Here is a 25,098-nt window from a genome sequence, read left to right on the forward strand (position 1 = left end):
GACCCAAATCCTCCAGGTAGCAGGAGCGGGGTCTTGACGCGCTCCGCTCCCCGCCCAATTTTTTCTTGAAATGGGGTTGTTTCCCTCTGCCATCAGCTGACGTCAGTGTGCAGTCCTGTCTGCTTCCCGCAAGGGAAGGCTCCAGGTAGCCGGAGCCGAGAAGTTCCCAGGTATGATGATGGCACAGATTTTTCGCACCAGGGCCCGGTGGTTTTTAGTTACACCCATGCATGTACAGGCATATTGATCATGCAGTCCTTGGTGGTGTAAATGATCAGTCGCAAGTAAGATCTCTAATCTCTCCAGTTGGCCCATTGAGCTGAGATCCATCAGGGAGTCTGATGGAGCTTCAGGCCTAGGCCTAATTGACCTAAGCCAGCATACCACAACAAATTGGTATCTGTACTCAAGTCTGTAGCAGGAATACAAATCTGGAGCTGTGACTATGAAATGATAATTATGAGCGGTGTTATTCATGAAACAACTGTTTGAATTTAGTCATGATTATTGGAGTTTTGGCACTCTTTGTAAGGCATACTTAGACACTTTCATAGAAGGGTTAAAGGAAATATGTGCCTGGTTCCTGTGTAACCTTCCGAAAATTAAACTACTTCCTTCAATTCTTTTGGTCAAAGTCATTATGCTTTGTAGGTACTGGCCAACATTATTCTATGGTATTTTTGTTTTTCTAACTGCATAGCACAGAGCACATACCAGACCCTTATTCTCCATTTATTGTAAACTGTTTTCTTCTTAAGAGATTTTGTCCTATAAAATAGTACCTATTATTATTATCTATAGATTTATATAGTTTTTACTGTGCAATTAAGACATAACAGGTAGTGTATCGCAAAACAATGTAGATTTACAGAAACAAAAGATAAGTAGAGTCCCTCTCAAATGAGCTTACGATCTAGAAGGAGGTGGGGGTGTACTACACAAGAGGTAAATTTGCAGAACCAGCCAAACAACTGTATTACAGTGTAAACATTGTTTAAAAAAATATTACTGGACATATTATTGATTGGTAAGTGAGAACGTATGGTGGGAGATTCCTGACAGCAAGAGTGAGGCTAGGAAAGATGACACACAGGTAAGAGGAGAATGGTTCAAGTCCAAGTTTGTTGATGGATGCTTACAGGATCATAGTTGACCAACAGCTACAGGGGGCACTTTACAAACAATAAATGCATGTTTTTATTCAAGGGATGGTGTCCCTCTTTTCTAGAACAGCCCTAGGAGAGTCAGCATGGATCGTAAGGGGAGCATGACTGAGGAAAGGAACAGGACCTGCCTGTTGACCCTTGCCCCAGAGGAGTCAAAGGGGTACAAAAGGGGAAGCACGTGGAATGCATCATGTGATGTTAGATCAGCCAAGAAGCTTTAGGACATTGGCTGAGTATTAGTGTATTACAATATTCTACACCCCTTAAATATTTGAAACAATGTGTATAGAAACAACAGAAATTTGGTTTCTAAATTGTGTAACTTACTTATATAAATACCTAGTGATAGGTCACATAAAACAAAGAACTCTTGTTACACCCACTAAAATCAACAGAGACTGAACTGTGTACTACAAAAAGCCAGTTTCTGATTTATTCCCTTTGCACAAGAAAAGTATGGCACATTATAATGGAGCGTTCAGAAGACGTGATCATGTTTTATTTCAAATCACATTTTAGTAATTGAACAAAGGTTTTAAAAACATTTTGAAAATATAGAAAAGTTACATTGAATAAAAATGAAAACAATAATTTATGCAACACTTCATTCAAAGGGTATGACAAACCAATACACATGGGTGTCCAGAGTAGGGGGGCAAGATGGGGCATTTGCCCCTCCCCTGGAAATTCAAAGTGGCCCACTGGAGCAGCAGCACGAGAGGGAGAAACAGTAGGTTAGAGTAGGTTAACTCGACGTAGCTGAAAAACAAAGCTTTTATTTAATTCTGTGCACCCCATGCAGCCAGAATGGTTTGGTCTGTTCTTCTCCTCTCCCTCCAGCTGGTCTCCACCCCCTCACCCTGGCAGCTGCTCCTTAACAGGCACAGAGTCCCCGCCTTTAGTACAAACACTAACTTTTATTGACTGCATCTATAATAATATTCAGCAGCCATATTGGTAGCTGAACTGAATGGGAGTTATAGTTATAGACTGGGGTTGTAGTGGCCTACATTATATACTAACTTTTTGTTGACTGCAGTTCCCATGATATACAACCAGCCATTACTGGAGGAACACCATAGGATTTGTAAACTGGGGAAGTTCTGGCTAACCTTTACCACCTACTATCAAGCAAAGTTCTCATGTTGCACAGGCACGTGATGGTCTGTTAGCTACTACAACACGGTACCATATAATTTTACCTATTAATGAGTAACTAACATTTCATGAGATTGATAAATGCTATGTACCCTATTACCTGACATTATTTTAATCTTTAAAGTGAATTTCATGCAAATGTCACTTCATATTAGTGTAATATAGCATTAGGCCATTTGGCTAGCCCCAGCATTGAAACATCGTACCTGGATACTGTACAAAATTTCCCCAGAGACTCTTGAAATAGAAGCCTGATTGCCAGGACATACAGGACACATGTGTGTGTTGGGGGAGAGGGTGTTATTTAGCTCTTTGTATGGTATGTATTTAGCACATGAGAAGGGTGCAAAGCTAGCAGTCCATGTCTAGGCATTTCCTCAGGAATGAGTCATAGTCATGCTATGGATGGGTCAATTTGCAAAATACATTTTCCATTTAGCATGTGTGCATTAGTGTATTCACATGAATATAAATTTGGTATCTACCACGTACTGCTTATTTACTGCGTACAAGACTTTTTTTATGGCACTGAACTAAACTTCCAGAGTTCCTCTTGGAACAGCTGTCATTCAGCATAATGATCACAGTATGATGTAAAACACAAATTAGACACCACAGGCATTTCTGTTGTGCATAGAATCCTCTGAGCAAAGCAAGTTGACATCTGAATGAAAGATTGGGTGGTCCCAAGAGCTTCTTTAGAATATTGTATTTGTATCAGCACAAAATACATTGTATATTACTACATGACAATCATTACGATAATCTGAAGGTTTCTTTATCTGCCCCTGTCCGATTTATTTATGGACAGTAAAAATTCCACCTGCCTGATGATCCAATTATGATGGAACCTCACAACCTATTCATGAAAAGTGATACATCTAACAGTTTAGTTTAGAAACAATGCTTATTGTGAAATCATCACATAACTAAGGCATGGGATGATATAAGTTGACTCATGGCACAGTGCAGAATACATGTTAAATCCTCACAATTCTATAGTCAGGTTTACTCTGATACCATCATGCTCATAAGAGATATGTTTCAGTGCAATGGAAAGCAGTTTCCAGTTAGAATTTTATTAACAAACATTATCCAACAGAGCTGATGTGGAGAGAGAATAATGGAGACCATATGTATGATGGAGAAAAAGAAGAGTGAGCGCAGAGTGTAGCTCATAGGCATGAAACAGGTGACATAAGCATGGGGTGGTATAGCGAATAATGATATGGACAAACATTAGCTGAAAGTGCAAATGACTATGATTTGTGCATTCAGATTCTTACAAATTTGTTTTTTTAATGAAAACTGCCTGGTTTTTTTTTGTGCATTCGTATGTATCTCCAAAAATCAGAGGCTGAGATTGATGCTCATTGCTCATAAACAATACTGCAAGTTAATAGTTTTAATGCAGAAAATGTATTGTTGTGGGGTGGATTGGAGAAGCTGTAGGGACTACTGGAGTGCATCACAGGGACTGCATTTTCCCCCTGTTCTTGAGTAGAGTTTAGTTGATTAAGACAGTTGGCCATTTTTGCTACTAGCCAAACCTGTAATTTGCGGACAAGTCAATTTTTTATTAGCTTTGTATTATACCTATTATTCTTCATTGATAAATATTGATATGTATTATATATAATATTGGGGAAATTCACACCTGCTCCACAGGCCTGCATGTTCCTATAATTTGCCAGTGTCTGTCTGCCCAGGCCCAATGCTCTACTACTCCTGCTGCATTTCTTTGACTGCCCTTTCTCTGGGGGGAACCTTATTTAAAAAAAAAAAAAAAAATGTCTATAACGAAACACGAGTCCAGAAGGTGTCAGGAACCTCCCTCTTTGGGGAACGCCCTATGAGTGTCCAAATCAAAAATTGCCCCTAAATTTTGTCCGAAATGAACAGCCTATAAACCAAATTTGTTGCCCGAAAAACGAACACGGCAAAAACAAAACAAAGTTGTTGCGTCTAGTTACTACTCTTGAAATTAAAAGACAGTTGCAGATTCATAACATTTACCCTGGTTTTGCTTGCCTTACAAATTGCTTGTCCTGCCGGTAAACAGGCACTGTTTCGCATCACTGTAAAAAATATATATAAAATAGTTGGTTTCTAGCGCTACCTAATTAAAATAGTCCAGATGGCAACCGTGATTAAACATCTTAAATTGCAAGTTCCCTGTAGTGCTGAGGAAACACCCAAACAGCAGGTTAATTGGAGTGCACCACACCTTAATCTACCATAACTGCAGAGTCTATGTAGTCTGGTTTGGGATTGGGGCATATGCCACACCTTTAACTTCTTACCACGAGGAAGCCATGTGAGTGCTGTGACAAACCCTGTAGCATGAGGGCCATACATGTCACAGTTAGGGGTCCTAAGCACAGTCCTCTAGGGCAATTAGAGTCGGGAACACCAGCTTTGAACAAAACAGCACTTTATTTTAATCGCTTAAACCCCAAAAAACCAAATAATAAACAGAAAACCTAGCTCCCAATTGGAGCCCTCTCTAACTGAACTATGCTGGTCCAGACTGAGCAGCCTAATCACCCACTACCTCAACCTCCCAGCCAGACCCAGCTACGCCAGGCTCTGGAAAACCTCCCCCAGACAGCACATACAGGTCCAGGCAGGTATTGCCTCACTTGGCTCAGGGATGGTCTTCTCGTTCAGGGCCTCTCCTTGCCCTGGGAGCTCAGGGAACCTTCCTCTTCCCCCAACAGTCTCTCTGAGTATCAGGCTGAGTATCAGCACCTGTGTCTGATGCCGGCCTCATAGAAATCCCAGGCCGGATCCTGCAGACTTCTTGCCTCCTGGAAAACCTGGCATGGATTTTCCACAGCATGGGGAAACGGAGCATTGGCCCACCCTGCTCTCCAATTACTCCACCCCAGGGACCCATATGTATAATCTGCATAGAAGCTGTACCCAGATGCCATGCTAATCAACTCTGTGGGGTTCACACTGTCACAGTGCACATGCAGCAGGTCCCTCAGGAACACGCATTGAGAACTATACCCCTTGCAAACCTTTGGATAATGATATTGGATTGAGGTTTATGTTGTGTTTATTTAGTGCATTTACTAAATGTTTGGGGCTCTCTCTGTCTCATAAGAAATGTAACTACAGTAAACATTTTAAGTACATTTCCCATTATGTGACCAATAAGGAAATGGTACCATGGTTTAGTGGAGTAGAAAGGAGCAATATAAAGAAATTCAAGCTGTTTAGGGTCTTCAGCCCTGGGTATGCCTGTAGTTTTAAAGAACCCCAACATCTCGCAACTAAAAGGAGATCTTATGTATAAAAGTGTTTGCTTTTCCTGAACCCTCTGAGTAGGGGTCAGGACAGATTTTCCCCTGCCAGGGGAATTTGACTTTTTTTCTTTAGGGTTTTGCTATAGATACATTTAATGACAATCCCATCACTACACTATTAGTAACTTAATTTTCTTAAGAGCCACCCCCTTAAAGTACATTTATCCAACAGATGAGGCTGCACATACATGTAGATGGCACAGGAACCGATCAGCAGACTCCTAACAAACAGTTTTGCACTATTGCTGTTTTTTTGGTACATAGCTGGGCCTCATTCATAACCATGTTTATATACTTTCTGTTCTATTCTAAACTGTACTGGAGTGAAACAGGAGAAGCTGTACCTACTATTAACCAACCAGGCTCATATATATATGCCTGATGGACATACCAGTCAGCCTCACAGCTGTGGACACAAGTGTTTCATGAGATTTTATGGACTAGGAATGATAAAACTCTCACCTCAGATTACTATAGTAAGCCTCAACGTGGAAGACCATACCCTACCCAAACGCAACATATGTATGTATTCAACCAGAACAGTTGTTGCTAAACATGGGAAGCTTCTATCACATGGATCAATGAAATCAACTTTAATTATGGACACACAAGTGTCTTAACACAAATTTATCTCAACCAATCCTTCTGAGACTTCTCCCCCATTTTTCCTCCAATTCTTATAAAAAAATAAAGCACACTTTTATACAAGACATTTGAAAATAAAAAATATTTTTATTTGTTTCTGGCTAATTATGTTTTAATAGTAAAGAAATACAAAAACTGCTAGTTATTTCATTTTTTAAATCTTTGGTTAAAGGGCAGACAGTGGTGTTGATCTGAAATTTGATCTCTTGGCATGGCCTGCAAGAAGAGAGAAAAAAAAATAGTAAGTCACACCTATACTTCGAGATTAAAGATCTAGATACTAGTATGTCTTCATAAGGTATAGTAAAGTCAAGGAGTTGAAGCTGGGTTTAGGCACCATGCTCCTCCATCGTCCCTTTTCCCCTTATGAATCTGAGAAAACTCCATCCTTCCCATACATTGGGGTTAATGTACTAAAGAGAGTTTTTGTTAGGAGGGCTTATGGTTGTGGTTTTAGCTATCTCACTTTTGGTAATATTTTAACTGAGCAGTATTTGCTCTGCAATGACAGCACACCTCTCTATAGTTTCTTATTTAAGTTATTGTATATTTTCTCTTCTGCCACAATTTTTTTTACCATAGAGATTTAACAAGGGAAAAGGTGCATATACCGTATTTTCCGGCGTATTAGACTACTGGGCGTATAAGACGACCCCCAACTTTTCCAGTTAAAATAAAGAGTTTGGGCTATACTCGCCCTATAATACTACCCCTCTACCCAGTATACAACAACCAGCCAATCACGGCAAGCGATGTACCTTACTGGTTATTGGCTGGTTGTTGTATACAAAGCCTGCTTGGGTTGGGTGGGTCAGCTCTCCCTAACATATGCCTGTCCGGTATACCGTTCTGCGTCGAATACTGCACTGGTAAGAAGGATTGTTAAAAGCTTACCGCGTAGATGTTCACCGGCGAGCGGAAGCAACCTCCGCTGCCGCCACGTCTGCACGATGTGCTTTAACAATCTCCCTTGCCGGGACTCCCCCCGTGGGAATTCCCGGCAAAGGAGATTGTTAAAGCACACCGAGCAGACGTGCTGGCAGCGGGGGCTTACACGCATCGCTGCTGCCGGTGAACGTCTGCACGATGCGCTTAGACAACCTCCCGTGCCGTCACTCCCCCCGTGGGAAGTGCTGGCAGGGGAGGCTGTCTGAGCGTATCAGAGAGTAGGATGCAGGTCCCCTGCACCGCTGCGGGGGATCTGTATCCTAACCCTGCCAGACCTCGAGCTCCCTAATGTTGGGCTGGTTAGAGGGAGGTCGTGATATCCCCAACCAGCCCTGCTCATCGGGCGCCCCCTGATCAGGGCTAGTTGGGGAGATCACGATCTTGCACCTAATTCGGCGCGGCCCTGAAGACCGGCCCAGGGGAGGTGGCTTCTCCGCTCGCCCCTCCCCTAGAGATTCGGGATTCTCCAGTCCGGCTCGGTAAGTTTCAGTACCCGGTGTATAAGACGACCCCCGATTTTTGATTAGATTTTCACGGGTTAAAAAGTCGTCTTATACGCCGGAAAATACGGTAATCATGCGAACCTGACAAAGCAAAGCCATGTGTCACGCAAAGGAAGTGTAACGCTGCAGTCAATTAGAAATGCATTATGCTTCATATTTAAAAGCTTTAAGTGCATACTCGCTTATACTTACTTCTTCCTTATTTATGCCTCCCTAGACCTTGGATTCCTCCTCTTATTTCCCTGTGGGACGTCGACTGAAATATAAAATCAGATTTTAAAAAAACCCATTAAAATAAAAACCCTCTCATTTACCTTAATCAGTAAGATGTGTAAATAGGTTGTATTAACCCCAAGGACATTTATTTTTAACAAAGGGCAAATAGACCTAAATCTGTCCAGACAATTATGCAGATTATACGCAACCTTGGCTACGGCTTAGGGTCCCTGGACAGCGAGGGAAGTCCTGCTAGGGACCAGAACAAGCATCGCAAGTATCAGCTTCCTGATATCTGTAGAATGTATTACGTTTAATGTTAAAGTATGGGAACCCTAATGTTAATAGTGGAAATAATGTAAATAATGTTTATATGCATGTGTCCACAAATAAAATGCTGATAAGACAGAAATAAAATAAACAATAATAATATGGAGCAAATCGTTATGTTTAAAAAAAGGTACGTATCATGAGTATTTTTTCTTTATACATTTTAACCAAAATCATGAAATAAATGCATACAGTAAATAATGGTAAATAATCATTAAGAGACAAAACATGTTCTAATATAAGCTCTGTATTATTGTTTGTCTTACCATCCATGTCTGAATCGCTATCTTCCACATATGGGAGATTGATAAGGGTCTGTTTTTTGTCTCTCAAGACCACCAACTGCAGCTTTCCTCGTGATTTCTCAATCAGGGCCTGGGCTTCAGCTAATGACATGTTTTCAGTCAAAATACCATTTATCTGCAAACACACAACATTTTTTATATACCTCAGCTGTGTAAAAGACCACAAATACAGAACAGCAGATGACTTGTACATCTGCTAGAGTAGCTCCAATCCTCCAGGCTTTCAAGATCCATTTTACATATGGCGGATCTTCATTAATCATGATCAATCTAGATTGTATGACCATTCGAGCAGGGCCCTCTTTACCTGTTTCTGTAAGTCACATTGCTATATACTACTTATGTCCTGTTTACCCAATTTACATAGCTGCCAAATATGATAGTGCTATATACAACAAATAATATTTAAAACAAAAAAACAGGTGGATTAGTTCAAAGTAAATGATTTAATAATTCATCCACCCTTGTTTCCATGCACTGTTTGGTTCTTAAGGACTAATAAAGTCTGCTTTAAATCAATTATGTTGACTGTATGCTTGCCTATTGTACTTTAATACATGGCTTTTATATTTATTTTGTTTCAAGGCACTGCTGAATATATCAGAGTTAGTTCAATTTTATATTGCATTCTTTTGTAATGTTCGATAAATTCGGGAAAATGGTTCTCTGATCTCTAATTCCCCATTAGAGATCTTTTTCTCTCAAATGGCTCAGTAGAGAGTAAAAAACTATTGGAAGCTTTAATGCGCCAAGCAAGAAGCTGAAGTTGCTTTTCTAATCAAATATACTTTTATCATCAACTGTTGGCTTTACAATTTCACATAACATTCCCAGCGGGCATAACATGTTGATTTCCACGTACTTATAGCTGCATTATATAACAAAAACATGCACACTACCTTAAGAACAATATCTCCTTCGTGCAAATTCCCATCTTTTGCTGCTAGGCCTGTGTTTGTCAACCCTTTAATATAGATCTGACTGCCGAGTCGAAGACCATACTCTGTAAGAGCAAATAAAACATTCACATATATTTGGAATGCATATTGTTTTTCTCAGGGCCGGCCCAAGACAAAATGCCGCCTGGGGCGAAGTTTAAAATGCCGCCCCCCCCCCCATTATCTACCCTTCCTCTCCCTGCCCCCCCCCCCTCCCCTACTTACCTTTCAGCAGTCCTGTGGCGAGTCTCCCTGCTCGGTCTCGGTGCCTGCTTGTTATGCTGAGCACCGGAAATGACATCTTCCGGCGCTCAACATTACAAGCCGGCACCGAGACCGAGCTAGAGGGCTCACAGAGGAGAGTGAGGGGCGCCGAGCGGGTACTGACAACTTGGTAAGATAAAACCACTCGGCGCCCTCTCTCTCTCTTCTCGTCAAAAAAAAAGGGGCTCCATTGTCGGTCCGGCCCTGGTTTTTCTTCTACCAGACAATTTAAAAGGAGAGGCATGATAGACAAATGGCATCAGATTGAGAAAGTAGATTACCTTCATTTGCTTTCTTCTTTGTTAGGAGAACACAGTTTGTTTTATCAGAGCCTTCATAAGGATGAGGAGGCGATGGGCTACGAGACTGAAGCTTGTCTCGACTGCGACTCTTCTGGATTTCCTTTTCATACTTCCTCTCCGGGGAGGCTCTCCTGCCGTAACCTGGGTCTGGACTATAATCTGATCTTCTCCCATAACCTTCACGGTCTAATGTCCTGGTGCGATTCTCATCCTTTCTGTATTCATGTGGGTCATCTAGTCCGCGGTCAAGGCTTCTTCCACGACTGCGGTCTTTCTTATAACCGTGGTCATCATCTAGGTCACGGTCTATGCTTCTGCCCCGACTGCGTTCTCTCCTGTATCCACGGTCGTCATCTAGATCACGGTCTATGCTTCTACCGCGGTTTTGGTCTCTCCGGTATCCACCATCATCATCAAGACCACGATCCATACTTCTGCCACGACCCTGATCCTGTCTAACTCCATAATCTATATTAAGATCCTGGTCAACGCTTCTGGCTCTGCTTCCATAGCCACGTTCATAGTATGGTCCTCTTTCCTGGTCCCTCCTATAAACTCTTTCTGGACTTGGATCACGACCTTGGGAGCCCCCAAACCCACTTCTGTCGCTGTAAGCAGTGTACGCTGTCCTGCTCTCAAACTCTGTATAATCATCTATCACATCCAGGGCAGGCTCAGACTTGCTTGGCATGCCCATTTGCACCCTGCGGGGTCTTCTGACTACCTGTAACAAGATAAGGAGCTTGGATTGTCTACATCAGGTCATATACCCACTCCACTAAATTTTCTACATGCTTCATCCAACAAAATTGCCTGTGCCAATAATAAAAATAATGTCCCATTTTAAAATTTAATTTTGTTCAAGAAACATGCTTAACTGTGCAAATTCCTTGATAATTCAACAGGACAGGTAATTAGGTATACTTTTATAGTGTCAAATAATTGCCGAGCCAAGTCTAATAATAATAACCATAACCAATAATAATCACCAAAACCGCTGTTTTCCCACATTTTCTTAGTTGCTGAACGGCAAACGAATGAGGAACGTTCTCTAGGAGGGTCCCATTAACCATAACAACTCTGTCGTTCTCCCTAAATATTGAAAAACGAAAGAAAATCAGATATTACCTACACAGGTCCATCATTTACTATCATTAAGTTTAAAAAGCTTGCCCCTTTTCTGTAATTGTACTTAAAATGTGTAAACGCAGGGTTCAGCGGTAGTTGAAGTAAGGCAACAACTTGATTTCTGCTGCAGGCCAAGACAAAAAGGGGAGACGTGGCATAATGTGGCAATAATAGACTGCAAATCTTTAGAAAAAGGAAGTGAAAACGCTTAATAAAAACAGCCTGCATACTATGTTGTTATGCTTTGGTGGAGCAGCCATGTGTGGTAGGCGGCCATTTCATTTACTTTAAGGGCCATTCTGAAAAACTGCCCTACTAACCATGGGTGTAGGATCCCCTAAAAATCTGGGGGGACGACCGCATTTCCCCCCCCATCAGATCCCCACTTTCTCCCCATCTCTCACACTATCCACCCCCCCATCGCCCCCTTCTCACTTGCTACCCTCTCCCTACCCTCCCTTCTCACCAGCTACCCTCTCCCTACCCCCCTTCTCACTAGCTACCCTCTCCCTCCCTACCCCCCTTCTCACTAGCTACCCTCTCCCTCCCTACCCCCCTTCTCACTAGCTACCCTCTCGCGACCCCCCCTTCTGTCTACCCCAAGGGTGTCCAAGTTTTTTCTGCAGTGGGCCACTTCATCAGAATTGTATACGTGCGAGGGCCGCACTCATTCACTGTGAGAAAATATGGCCTTTAATAAAATATGCAGATTAAAATGACACAAAACCTTTACTTTTCCTCTCACTGATTTCTGGGCCTAGAAAGTTTTGTGACTATAAATTCAGGACTCAGGATAATTAAAAATGAAATAGTTCTATTTATTCTAGGGATGCACCAAAATGAAAATTCTGGACCAAAACATTCATGGTTCACTTAGACAAAACCGAAAATGACCCCCCACCTTTAAAAATAATAATAAAAACTCACATTTTTAATAAGAGTAGGTAACACACCACAATTGGACAAAAAAATATATCAGTAAGACTTGGCATGATAGGAGTGTGATTGCTAACACAGTGGTAGCAATGTTGCTAACAGCAATCACACTCCTATCATACCCAGGCAGCCAGTACATGCTGGTACAGGGTGGCTGTAAGTGATGTGCAGACCCCATATTGCTGGCAGCATCAATACACAAGGGGGGCAGCTAGCTAGGTTTCAGCATGTACTGGCTGACTTGGCATGATAGGAGTGTGATTGCTAACAGCAATCACAGTCCCATCATGCCTATGTTCCAGCACTTACAAATCCATGCTATCACAACCACACTCATTCATTCATATACTCATTCATTCACAGATTCATTCCCTCAATCACACATACTGATTCAAACACCCTCCCCACCCCGCAGCTCCCCGATGCCGCTCACAGACTTCAGCAGGGGGCACGGCCTCCCTCTGCGTTCTCTGGTACTGCACAGAGGAAGCAGGATGTGATGTGATGTCACGTGAACTCTGCTGGGTTCCACTTCCTCTGTGCAGTACAGAAGACCCTCCCACAGGTAAGTAGCAGGGCTCGAGGAGCGGACCGCGTAAGATCGGTTGCCCTGGCTGCCGATCTTACGCGGGCCGCACATCGAGGTCTTGCGGGCCGCATTTGCGGTGTTTCTATTGGGGGGGGGATTTCTTCATTATCGGTCCCCCCCGCATGAGTTACTGGGGGGGGGGGGATCTGTCCCCCCCGGTTCCTACGCCCATGCTACTAACAGCAGAGTTGTGGCAATGGAACTAGATAGCAGAGTCCTCCACAACGTCTCTGTTTAAATAGGCAGTTTTTATGTATAACCTTATTGTTCCTTACTGCAGAGTGGTGATGCTGCCTAAAAATGATGCCCCCTTCTCACTAGCTACCCTCTCGCGACCCCCCCTTCTGTCTACCCCAAGGGTGTCCAAGTTTTTTCTGCAGTGGGCCACTTCATCAGAATTGTATACGTGCGAGGGCCGCACTCATTCACTGTGAGAAAATATGGCCTTTAATAAAATATGCAGATTAAAATGACACAAAACCTTTACTTTTCCTCTCACTGATTTCTGGGCCTAGAAAGTTTTGTGACTATAAATTCAGGACTCAGGATAATTAAAAATGAAATAGTTCTATAAAAACATGCTAATAACCATTTCTAGGAAATTGCATGGAATGGCATCAAAAGATTAATTGTTAAAAAATGTATTATATTGAAGAACGCCAACTTCTAACAGGCGCCGCTGTGTCTCATGACAACTCCGCCATTAATAAGTTTGATTTATGAAAATTTATTATTATTTTTTTTATGTTAATGAAAAAACACTTTGCTTACAGAAGACGACCATCTGCTGGACCTCCAGGAAGAACATCAGAAATAACAATGGAGTTGTCACCATTTTTAAAGTGTGGATTATCTCTTCCTCCAGAAACAGCAATGCCAAATCCTTTTCTTAGATCCTAAAGGCAGAAACAAAAACAATAATAGAAATAATTTTTTGATCTGCAAATGTCATTTTCTTCTGGCACACCACAGCAACACGCCTACAACAAAGCATCAGTAACAGATTCATATGGATTGGCATTAGAAAGTAGATTTAGAGACATGAAATCTGTAAGAATTCGATCAAGCCTCTCCTACCACCCCATAGAGGTTATTAGAAAAGCCTTTAGGACATTATGTCTAGAATGGGACAACCTCAGATTTGGCTATGAATACTGCAGAACCTGGTCAATGGACACAGGTTATTTCATGCCACGCAGGGCTAGTCCTAGACCTAACGGCAGCCCAAATATCAAAAAATGCTTGGGAAAAGCATAAAACCAAATCTTTACATCAGGAAAAACATGCAGACTACACGCATCGAATGGTTCTTTGAAGAATGAAGACCTTTAACTAATAACTTGCTTCTTTAATCTAGATTCTAAAGTCAAATCCAGCACCCAAGGTGCCTTGTATTAAAACCAGGCATGAGGTGACTTGTTCCCAGTTCAGGTCTACCGATGCTTTCCTCTTCGCATACAAAGTGTTTGCTATCCATTAATTAGATTAGATTTTCACTAGCAGAAAAAATGCGCTCTCTCTCTTAGGAGGCGCCTAGTTATGGGAGCCAATTTTTTTTTTTTTAGTTAGTATTAGTTGTATGCAACTCTGGGAAGCTTGCTGGAAGCTCAGGTTCAGCAGGTTTTTCTCCGCTCAAGAGTCTGGGGACTCAACTTGATGAAACTTTGTAAACTATGGATTTTGTATCCCATTCCACAAAAATACTGATTTCAGTTACTAGAACAGAAAGTATAGAGAATACAAGTATGGATAAGGGAGTGTGCCTTTGCATGCGTAGTCATTTGTTTCAGAAAGCAGGTTCATCGCGAACAAGGACGTTACGGTACCTTTAGAATGACTGGCACACATCCATCATTAATTTATAATACATTAGCATTGTCGCGGTGAGTAGTCTGGAACACCTTTTATCACAGAGCGAAGTGCCTATGTGCATTAATTACAAACTCAATATAAAATGCTTCCAGAGTCTTGCATGTTGTTCAACAACATTTCGTGTGAGCTGTACTGGTTGGTAAATTTATAGATCAACATAAAATAAAAATGAAATACAATGCTGTTGTACATTGCTGGAGAGTATGACGACACTATCATCAGAAGCTTATATCTGTCATGCTATAAAAGCCAATTAGTCAACTCCTTTTTATAAAATAATGATGTAAAAAGCACTCGCTAGTCACTCTCCACTCCTAGCAGTATCCTCCGTAGCATTTCCACCTTTTCTAGATATTGGTTAAATTGGCAGTAAGGAAATGTGGTGAATTCATATCAGAGTTTCTTTTAACTAGTGTTATTGGCTTATAACAGTAGTGTTAGTCTTTTGTTTTCATTACTATATAAAACGACAAATACTTAATAGACTGCTAGATTTTAGAAGCGCCGGCTCCCTGAAGTCATTACTACTTTATTCAAACTCCACCGTATACCCATTTATTTCAAAAACAGTGCTTAATGAGCTGTGTATAAAGCCTTAGACTTGCAGACATTATGCCGTGGAAACAATCCCATATAAAATAATAAATCTGAAGTCTTTGATGTATTTTACATAAAGTCAAGTCTATTTCCCTTAAGCCAAGTACAGACTTTGTTTACATTTTATTTATAGCGCGCCAGCATATTCTGTAAAGCTTTCACAATAGGGGAAAATACCAGATTACCAACAATAACACCACATTAAACAAACTTGTACAAAAGGCATTGGCGGTACGGGGCGGGGCAAGAGACTCCAGGGTCGTGCCAAAAACCTGGAGACTGAACAAAACAGCCTCCAAAAAGTTAAGGAGATGAAGAGAGGCAGGCAACTGGATGACAGGGAGTGGGACTTGGGGTCTCCAAGGGTTTAGAGCTAGATTATCCATTAGGGCTCTACGCAAATGACTAAATACCCCTGACGCTTTAGTGGATAATCTACTCATCACTCCTCCACCAGCCACATGGTCTGAGCTACTGTATGTGGAACATCATATACTAGTATGGCATATCCCACCACATATTGTATGGTTGTCACTTTAGCTAGACTGAATGTTGCGAATACTCTTTCCAGCAGCTGATGTCTTAAAGACATTTAAGAAAAGTGAGAAGGTGACTGACTGGTTTGGCTGTTCAGTGCTCCAAAGAAAAAACAACAACTTCATAGTTGTCTTGCTACAAGATACCATCAAACCATGTCTTCAGAGAGAATGTGAACTTCAAAAAGAAATGTTGATGTTGGGAAGGCTTTACAAAAATTAACAAAATGCGACTAAATAGTAAGTACATGTTGAAATATATATATGTGACCTTAACAGGTTTTTGACCTGTAAGAAGTAGAGGTCAGAATTTTTGTCTACGCATCCACTTTTTTCCCGTAGGAGACTAGAGCTCGGTATGCTGCTAGGTCATCACTTTGACCAAGTGGCATCTCACCCTGTGAAGTCAAGTACTAGGAAATGCTGGTGGTCACCAAGTTCATACATAGCACTCATGAATATATTAAGAAATTACCTTCTAGTGTGGATACATGTGTATAAGTAATGTATCCTTCATGCGGTTCAATACAAAAATATAGCATGTACAATATGCATATACGTTGCCATAGTGCCCTCTTACTTTTTGTAATGTCACTGTGTACTGTTCCCATACCATGTCTTCTATCCCAAATCCCTGTGGAGAAAAAAAACACAATAGTTAAAGTGTTATATAGCTATGAATCACATTTTACAGTTCAGAACAATTAATACACCTTTGCAGTTGTATATATTAGCTCTAGCCCAGAGGGTTTCTACACTATATATGTATATATCATATGGAACACACAATCATAAAAACATGTCATTAGAGAGGACACTGTACTTTGTCATATCGGATATCTATGCCTTCCATTATTTTTTTGTATTTCTTGTATCATATAGAGATATATCTATATATATATAGAGAGAGAGAGAGAGATACATACACACACACACAGCTTTCAAATACTCCTCAGCACATACAGGATAAGTCATTCCAGAGAGCTGTTACTTATCTCTAGGACACACAAAACGTTTCCGTTTTAGGTACCACGTACTGAGAATCTATGTATCAAAATGATTAAGAATGTTGAGGACAATGTATTATATTCACACAATTCAAGCTATAAAACACATCTGTTCCATTTACATATTTTCCAGCTGTAGATATCTGATCTCCTAAAAAGAGGGACACCAGGGGACGAAAGGGACACTTAGACGGTATGATGACGCCGCTTTGTTGGTGCATGTGGAACGCTAATTAGTCTCCATCAATCACTTTAGCCCGCACTGGCAAACAAAATGTATGTTTACTCAAAAGGGTAGTGCTTACAAGTTGTGTCATTCCGATATAGTCACTTTTACTAACATGTTTCAGAAACTGTACAGATAGGAATTTAATATCTGGTAACGTTATAACAATCAACATTTTACATTTGTTTTTTTAGTGTTCAAAACCCAAGAAGAAGAATTTAAAAGGAAAAAAATTACAACATTACACAAGAGAAAGAATGTTTCAAGGAGTACTTTAACCCTCCCCAGAGACCTGCTTCATTGTATGGAGAGCACTACATAATTTACATTTCCTTAGAAGTAGTCAGTAAGTGTATGCCACGCACGGTTATAATTTAGCGAACGGCACAAGCATTGAGTAGATTAGCCAACCACTGAGATGTGTGCCAGGAATTTGATTCACTTAACTTATATCACACTGCGCAGCACAATCATATCAGCAGGATCACTTCATACATCAAAATCATAATTTCCAAAGCAAGCCTGCATTCACAGTCCACAGACACGAGTATGTTATTTTATTGTTGTACAAGAATAAAAATCGAAAAGGCATTGCTTGAGTGCAGCAAATGGCAAGATAGATTCCCAGAAATGTACAAAACATGTCCATAACCTATGATTAAGTCCATTTAGATAAAACATATTCCTGGGTCTCAAGTACAATATGGAACCATATGTAAAAAAGAAAAAATATATATATAATTGTGTGTATTATATATACACATGCACTTATATCCCGCCGTTGGGTGTATTTACTAACCAGGGATTTTACAGGCACTTAATTCTACATTGTAAAAACAATGACCAAGTGTCCAGCTAGAAAATGCATAGGGAAAAAAAGATATTAGGAATATTAAATCCCCCCCCCATATTTTTTATGCTGCATTAATTTGACATAGGGATTAACAACTGCAAATACGATGCACACCCGTAACATAATCAACTCCACTATGACAGGGAATGACACGTATTCGTTCAGCATTCTGGGACTGAACAGAAGGCAATCTAGGTAAAGCATGAGTGTGCACACAGCACCCAGGCAGCCATATTACCTGCAGTGGTCGTTGTCAACCACACATTTTTGGAGAACAAGTCTACTTTAAGTTAATGTCTTTGGAATCTTCACAAATTAACTATGCATTATGCAGGGCCAGGTCAATGCTTCTTAAATAGGAAGCTCACTGGGGTTGGCTCTTTTGTATGACATTTAAAGACTCTTTGGAGAATTCAAAAAGAAACACATTACATATGCTTACAGGCATGGCAGCCCACATTTCTCTCAATGCTAACCTAGAAGCAAGGCTTAAGATTCAACAGCACAAAGGAAATACAGCATCCAAGTGTCAACAACCCTAAGTTCACTCCTGGTGTAGGGGCAATAGGAGTAGCACTTCATCCTTGTCCCAGAAAAAGTACAACATAGGTAGTTGAACAAAAGAAAATACCATATGGGAAACCTTATGTATTCATGTCTAGTGGTGCTCCATCAAAGACCATCTAATATCAGTTCAGTTGAGCACCACAGAGCTCCATGCCTTTACTTCATAGGAAGGAGGTAATTTACTACTCAATATGCTAGTTGCCTTTCTGCCTTATTGTCTGTTACAATGAAACTCTAGCCTGGTAAGCAGGCCACGGGTCATCAAGCCGTTATGGGGCAGAAGAGGTATTTACCTATAAGTACTCAGTAGGGAAAGACTGCAGGTGGGGGCAGCTAAACACTTTCCAGGAGACATGAACATTTATAAGAGGATAAGAATTAGCCCAGCTTCGTATTGTAAGTCTTTATACAATCATTTAATTAGACCTAAATGGAACTTAATGGCACAGCGAAGGAAGCGATTCATCTTATTTTTAGGATGTCGATCCTGAAATGGGGGAAAAAAGGTCACATTCCAACAACAGCATTATGGAATTTTGAGAGATATTCAGTTGGATCTATAACCATTGCGCCTTTATGCTGGCATTGCTCATTACAATAAAAAAAACCTCACTGTATATAGAATATTTCTAGTACACTGTTTTCTTTGTGGCTCATCAAAAGAAAAGTCTGTCTTCAAAACCTCAAAATGTGTGTTTATCATTAGCAATACTTCCGCTTTCAAATTGCTCAAGCTTAGTGACAGTGACCCATAGAGGTCTTGGGAAGAAATGAGGAGGAACCAAGCAAACAAACAAAAAATCTGGAATTTGCTGAGATCACTTTATCTTAAATATCTCCATTCCCAAATTCCTGGGATGCATGCCCTCTTAGTCAATAAAAATCCCTGAGCCTTATGTTTTTTGAAGAAAGCAGCTGCATGAACAGAGATTAGGATGTATTTATGGGCGGTTTCAAGAGACCTCTTAATTAAAAATGTTTTACCTTGGACAAAGCACTGGGCTACGAAATAATTATTTGATTGGTTAGACAGAGACTTAAAGGGGCAGAATAACATCCAGATTATCTTTTCCTCTGGAATCAGGGGAGTAAACATTACGGTCAGCGTGGTAGATAAGCGATACAGCCAATTAGAAGAAGTGGTAGATCTTACTACACTAATGGAATTTAACCGCGCATAGGATAGGCATATGGCTATTCTGAATCTAAGATAAGACCAAGGACTGATTAAGGTCTGAGTCTTTACATTGGGAAGAATAGGCAGACTAGATGGACTGAATGATTCTTAACTGCCATCAAATTCTAAGTTTGTATGTAAACATTGTTTGCTTTCCTGATGACTATCCTTCATGTAAATGAACTGTATTTCGCTAAGGAACCACTGTTCATTTCCCTGGTGGATGCGTGTCAGATATATATATGTTGTAAGCTTGTTTGGGCAGGGCCCTCCTTGGCTCTTGTAAGTCAAATTGTTATGTTATATACTACTCATGATGTCCTGTTAACCCATTGTACAGAGCTCCACAGTACGATGTCACTACATAAAACCAATAATATATGAGAAAGAGGTTGATGTGCAAGCTAAGGTGCACTTTCCCACTGCATTCTCCCCTAGAAGTTGGGTTCTGGATTTAACCCTCCAAGGACAATGTTGTGGTAACCTGCTAAACAAGTTAACATTCATGAAGCTGAAACGGTCAGGGTCAAGTGTGCAGAGTGTTTTAAAAGGAAAGCATGTGGACACTGGGGAGTCACGGGGGCTTTAAACATTTCAAATTAATGGAAAGGTCCTGTCAGTAGATGTGTGTTCCTTTTAAAGGCCTCAGTTATGCTTCTGAACTGAAAACAGAAAATATGGCTAACACTTCCTCATTAAGATCAACATTAAATGGGCAATATATAATATATACATATCACATACACATGTCTATTAAAAAGGCAGACCTCACTGCTTCATATTGAAAAGGGAATACTTCAGTCTTCTAGTTAGACTGAAATCAGACACTTATGGCATGTACGGACTTGATAATTTATCGCAGTCAGTTTCTCTTGTGTCTTCTTGCCCATACTGGGGGAAAAAGCATAAAGGAAATATGTGGCGCTCCATGAAAACAAACAGCACGCCGCAAAAGTGCTGCTACATAAATGCAAAAACAAGTTGACAAAAGCGACACATAGGTTAAAACAAATACACAAAACACTACACATTTTTCCATCACCTCATCCCATCTTTTGTTTTTTCTTCCATGCTTCCAACTCTATCCCCTTTGCTTTTACCTACTCCTAACCTAACCTAATCACACGCATTGGCAAAGCCCCTGGGCTATATTCACCAAACAAGGAGTTTACGGGAGTATTATAGTTTCAGCATGCTGAAAAGCTTCACTCTCCTTCATGATACATAGTTACACAGACCATACATGAAAGTTACCATTCATTATACAGTGCCAGCTTATCGCAGCACACACACATGCCAGGGTACCCTCCATAATACATAGTAAAGTCTCTCTATGGAATACTTGGGCGGGCTACCACATCATTTGTTTGGCAATACATGTCAACACCTAAATCATGTCGGTCCTAATAGCAATGCCAGGTTAACATCACAAGCAATACACACAGCTGTGTGAAAGCTAGACTGTCTTAGAAAAATAAAAAATTGCTGGACTTATTTTATGTATTATGTTTCATATTCACAACTATGGTTGTTTTAACTGTCAATAAGACTTGGGCGGGTATACCATAAACTACGTGCACTCCGCAGTCATCAACATAATTTAAAACAAACAATGAGTTAGTCATGATTATACACTTAAGGGAAAAGTCCTACAACATTTATTACTAATATCTGATTAAAAATACAATTTTTGAGAATGTATTTTAAATCAATTCTTTGGTTTTTGTAATCTAATGTCCTCAGGCAGCTATATATTAGCCATTCCTAGGCGTTCTAGTTCGGTTATTGAAACCCAATTTAATTGATAAACACTCTGACTCCTTATCATACCGTCAGTGGTAAACAGTATAAAGGCTCATTGATAAAGAGCCAGACTCTCTGACAAATTCTTGTGTATGGAACAGGAACAGACTTTGTCATCACTGCCATAAAGAATCAGCTCAGTGTGGTGTTCCAGCAGGGAACGTCATCCAAATACTACATGACAGACTCCAGAAAGGAGGTCTATTAGAACAAAACAAGATAAATATGATAACCTATATTACTGTGTACAGCAAAAGTCAGAGCTACTAAGTGGATAAAAAAGTGGATAAAAAAGTGGATAAAAAAGGCACCCCCCCCCCTTCACCAGAAAGCAAAGTCTAAGAATGGTTAACTGAGCAGCGAAACAAGCGGACCTTATTCAGATTCATTAAGCTAAACAAAACAATAGTTTTAGAAGTATTCTACTTAATCAGGTAGCCATACTGGCTAAACCACATCTGCATTGGGTTCTCTCTTTTTTCCCCTCTGTTGTGTATTTATAGATCTAAATTGTAATCATATTCTCTAAAAAAAAAAAAAAAAAAAGCAAGTATATCATTAACTTTTCCCACTCTATTTCCGCTCGGTTAGTGCCTGTAAACTACAGCTAGTTGTCCACCTTTTCATTTGATGTTACACTCTAAAGTTCTACTGACTGATACTTTTCTTCTAGTTCTACAATTTTACAATTTTTTGTTATATATATATATATATATATATATATATATAAATAGTTTTACATAAGTTATGGTGGGTAAAAGGTGATGGAAACCCTTCCACTTAAATTTAAGGGGTAGTAGAAGAATTATTAAACACTATAAATAGTTTAAAACACCAGACTATGGGAGTTTGTACTGCAGTAATCCAGTTCCCACCTGGATTAGTTAAAAACTACCATTGTAGAGTAAATAAATCTATGTCCGTATACAATGGCCTGGACCATACCATTACTCCTCTACTTCGGCTTTCTCATCAACCAGATGTTAATTTCACCAAGGTTAGCCTAACCCTGAAAGAACAATGGCTTCTGTGATAAGAGATTAAATATCCAGATTTACAAAGCACTAAAATATTCACACACATTCTTGAGCCTTTGGGTTCCATCTTTCACCTTCTGAGGAGCAGACAGAGGGAAAGACTAAGACTATAAGACAACTTTTTTTTTTTTGCATTAGAAATGTTCTGTCCCACTCTTCATTGTAAGGAAGCCACAGGTAACCCTCGCCTTCTACCTTATCCAGATTCCCAGGCTCTCCCAACTCCAGATTTATTTCTCACGGAAAGAAGTCCGCGCCTGGTCGAGTTCCTGTGCGAGGACACCACGTAATCGCTGCTCACGGGTGACCCGCTTACCTGGTAGTGAGGTCGGACAGCCATTTTAGGAGCAATCAACCAGGTAGAGTAGAGAAAGAAAATCCAGCTTCTCTGCCTTCCTGCAGCTGCTTGCGAGCGTGATCACCTGTGTGCAAACAGGAGAGAGGACTTAGCCCTGCGCGCTTCCCTTCAACAGATAAAGTGCCTGCACGGGGTGTGGAGGAAGCTCGACTGAGACTCTCTCCCCGTGTAACGTGCCTCCTAGAACAGGAACTCTCCCAGCGCGGGCAGGCAGCCCTTGCTAACACCCACCTGCCCTGCCCAGCTTGTAGCCAGGCAGGTCTGACGAGCTCACCTCGCCGCTGTAATATGATCCGAGTCAGACCCGGCGAACACGTTCACTCACACAGACACCGACCCAGGGGAGACTGTGGGAAGCCAGGCAGCGAAACGCGAGCTGACGGCAGGGCGGGAGCGAGGGGGGTTAGCGGGAAGAAATATTACCATACAACGTGGGGACAACAAGCATGACAGGAAGCACCCGAATCCTCAAACACTGCTTATCCCCAAAGGAATGAAGTTCCTGGGACTTAAAAGTGTAGTAAATAATATCTATCTGTCATAGATGCTTCTCACCCATTTAGTCACAATGTCTGCTTGATGCAGCAACAACAAACATTGTGAAACTTGACTACATGGCCAAGGGGCATCAATGGCTTCATTAGAAAAAAATTGTCTCATGTTTGTGTTATAATAATTATAATTTTGCACAGCCCTTTTCTCCCTGTGAGACTGAAAGCACTTTGAATATATATATATATATATATATATATAAAAGACATATAATTTAAGGTTTTGTGACGGTCAGTTGTGGTTTGTAACGTCTATCTTTCATAGATAGGGATAGACTGGTTATTTAAACTTGGAAGGTTATGGATTCCGCATCGAGGCCACGCTTTCAGGCAGAGTATGAAGCCATCATATTGCATCATGTTAGTCCACCAACATGCCTTACCTGTAAAGAAGAAACAAAAGGTAACCCCCTTCCCCCAGGGCTCCTCATGGTATAGAATATCTGTGGAACAAGGGCCAAAGTGTCCATTAGGGACCATAATGTGAAGCAGATCCACCATCCTTCATCTAAGGACCCCTTCCCTCCTTGATCCATGGCCTGCAGGAGTAACAGATATTCTTGGCCCCTCTTCAAGATGATGGACCCAAGAAGTGATTTAGGGCATGGGGCTCCTTGCAAAGGGTAGGACACCGACCTCACAAAAAAGCTGATTTTTCAGGGGATCCGGGTCCATTTTCAGTCTAGTAATAAAAAATTTCAATACCAAAAAATTCTGGGTCACATGCTCACTGTACAAAACAAAAAAAACATGCATCGTGAAAATACAAAAAACATAAAAAGTGTCTGCACTGCTGCCCAGTCAAAAAGGCTGCGGCAAGCGACAACTTAAAATACAAAGGTGCCAGGAAGAGTCCAAGGGGGGTATGTGCACTTACGAACGTGCCATTGGGGGTTCAATTTGAAATAGTAACCTGCCAAGCCTCGGGGCGAGATTCCCTACAGGGGCAAAGTCATTGCAAAACGCCCACTTGACTTAAAACCACGTTTTTTTTTGAAAGGAAGGTTTTCTCACCTTCCTCATGACAGACACAACCTGGCATATACCGGTATGTGTGGAGAGCTTGCTTGAGAATTGTGGTTTTTAACACTGTTACTTCACTATTTATCATGTCGGGTCAACACCAGCACGTTTCTGCAGCATAAAGGTCTCAGCTGGCCCTGCACATTGCATAATTTAATGGATGAGGAGACTTTATACAGGGCCAGTCAATGTCTTCCTGCAGCCGAAGCTTATTGGGAATGGATAGTGAAGTCAAGGAACCGAAACACAACTCTCCTGTCTTCCTTTATTGATTAGGCACATTATATATTTATTACTATTATTATTATTATTTTCTTCTGTCTTATTAGGCAGGGTGACATTTGTTTGATTCATATGTTGCCACTCACAGTAACACAGAGATGTTGCCACATTCCTAAATTCTATCTTTTCTCTGCTTACATCTAAGAAGTAAACACTATCATTGCTCTCTTTTTTGTAACAACTTGATCTCTCCATTTGACAATCAGTGACCCATAGGTTAAAAATATATAAATTCTACATTGAAACTGCTGGCTTCACTTCTGGCACAACTTTGGATAGTTTACTGCTCATTGATGAGTTAAGCTCTAGCAATGAAAGAGTCAACATCCGAGTACTTTCAAACTGCAGGAGGAATAAATTTTTCATACTAAGGGATTTGTTCATTTTAAGTTATAAGTAGGTCAGCAAACACTTACTCAATGAACATTAGTTCCGTCTTTTTTAGAATACCAACCTGCACTTATGCT

The 25,098-nt window shown here is 40.7% G+C and overlaps 1 protein-coding gene across 1 annotated transcript; it reads right to left on the bottom strand.

Moving 5' to 3' along the window:
* Window positions 1-6,420: 6,420 nt before the first annotated feature.
* LOC149300616 (tight junction protein 2-like) lies at window positions 6,421-22,757 on the bottom strand. The gene is made up of 10 exons (XM_089485111.1): window positions 22,734-22,757; window positions 16,328-16,381; window positions 13,514-13,638; window positions 11,079-11,181; window positions 10,333-10,813; window positions 10,069-10,275; window positions 9,485-9,588; window positions 8,547-8,700; window positions 7,927-7,990; window positions 6,421-6,499 (listed from the first exon to the last, which is right to left on the bottom strand). Exons 1-9 carry the CDS (start codon window positions 22,755-22,757, stop codon window positions 7,938-7,940), a joined length of 1,305 nt encoding a protein of 434 aa, XP_089341237.1. The 3' UTR covers window positions 6,421-6,499; window positions 7,927-7,937.
* Window positions 22,758-25,098: the final 2,341 nt, after the last annotated feature.

Source organism: Sceloporus occidentalis, unplaced genomic scaffold, assembly GCF_023333645.1.
Source record: "Sceloporus occidentalis isolate IW3139 unplaced genomic scaffold, rSceOcc1.0.p SCAF_24, whole genome shotgun sequence".
In the NCBI taxonomy this organism is placed as follows: Eukaryota; Metazoa; Chordata; class Lepidosauria; order Squamata; family Phrynosomatidae; genus Sceloporus; species Sceloporus occidentalis.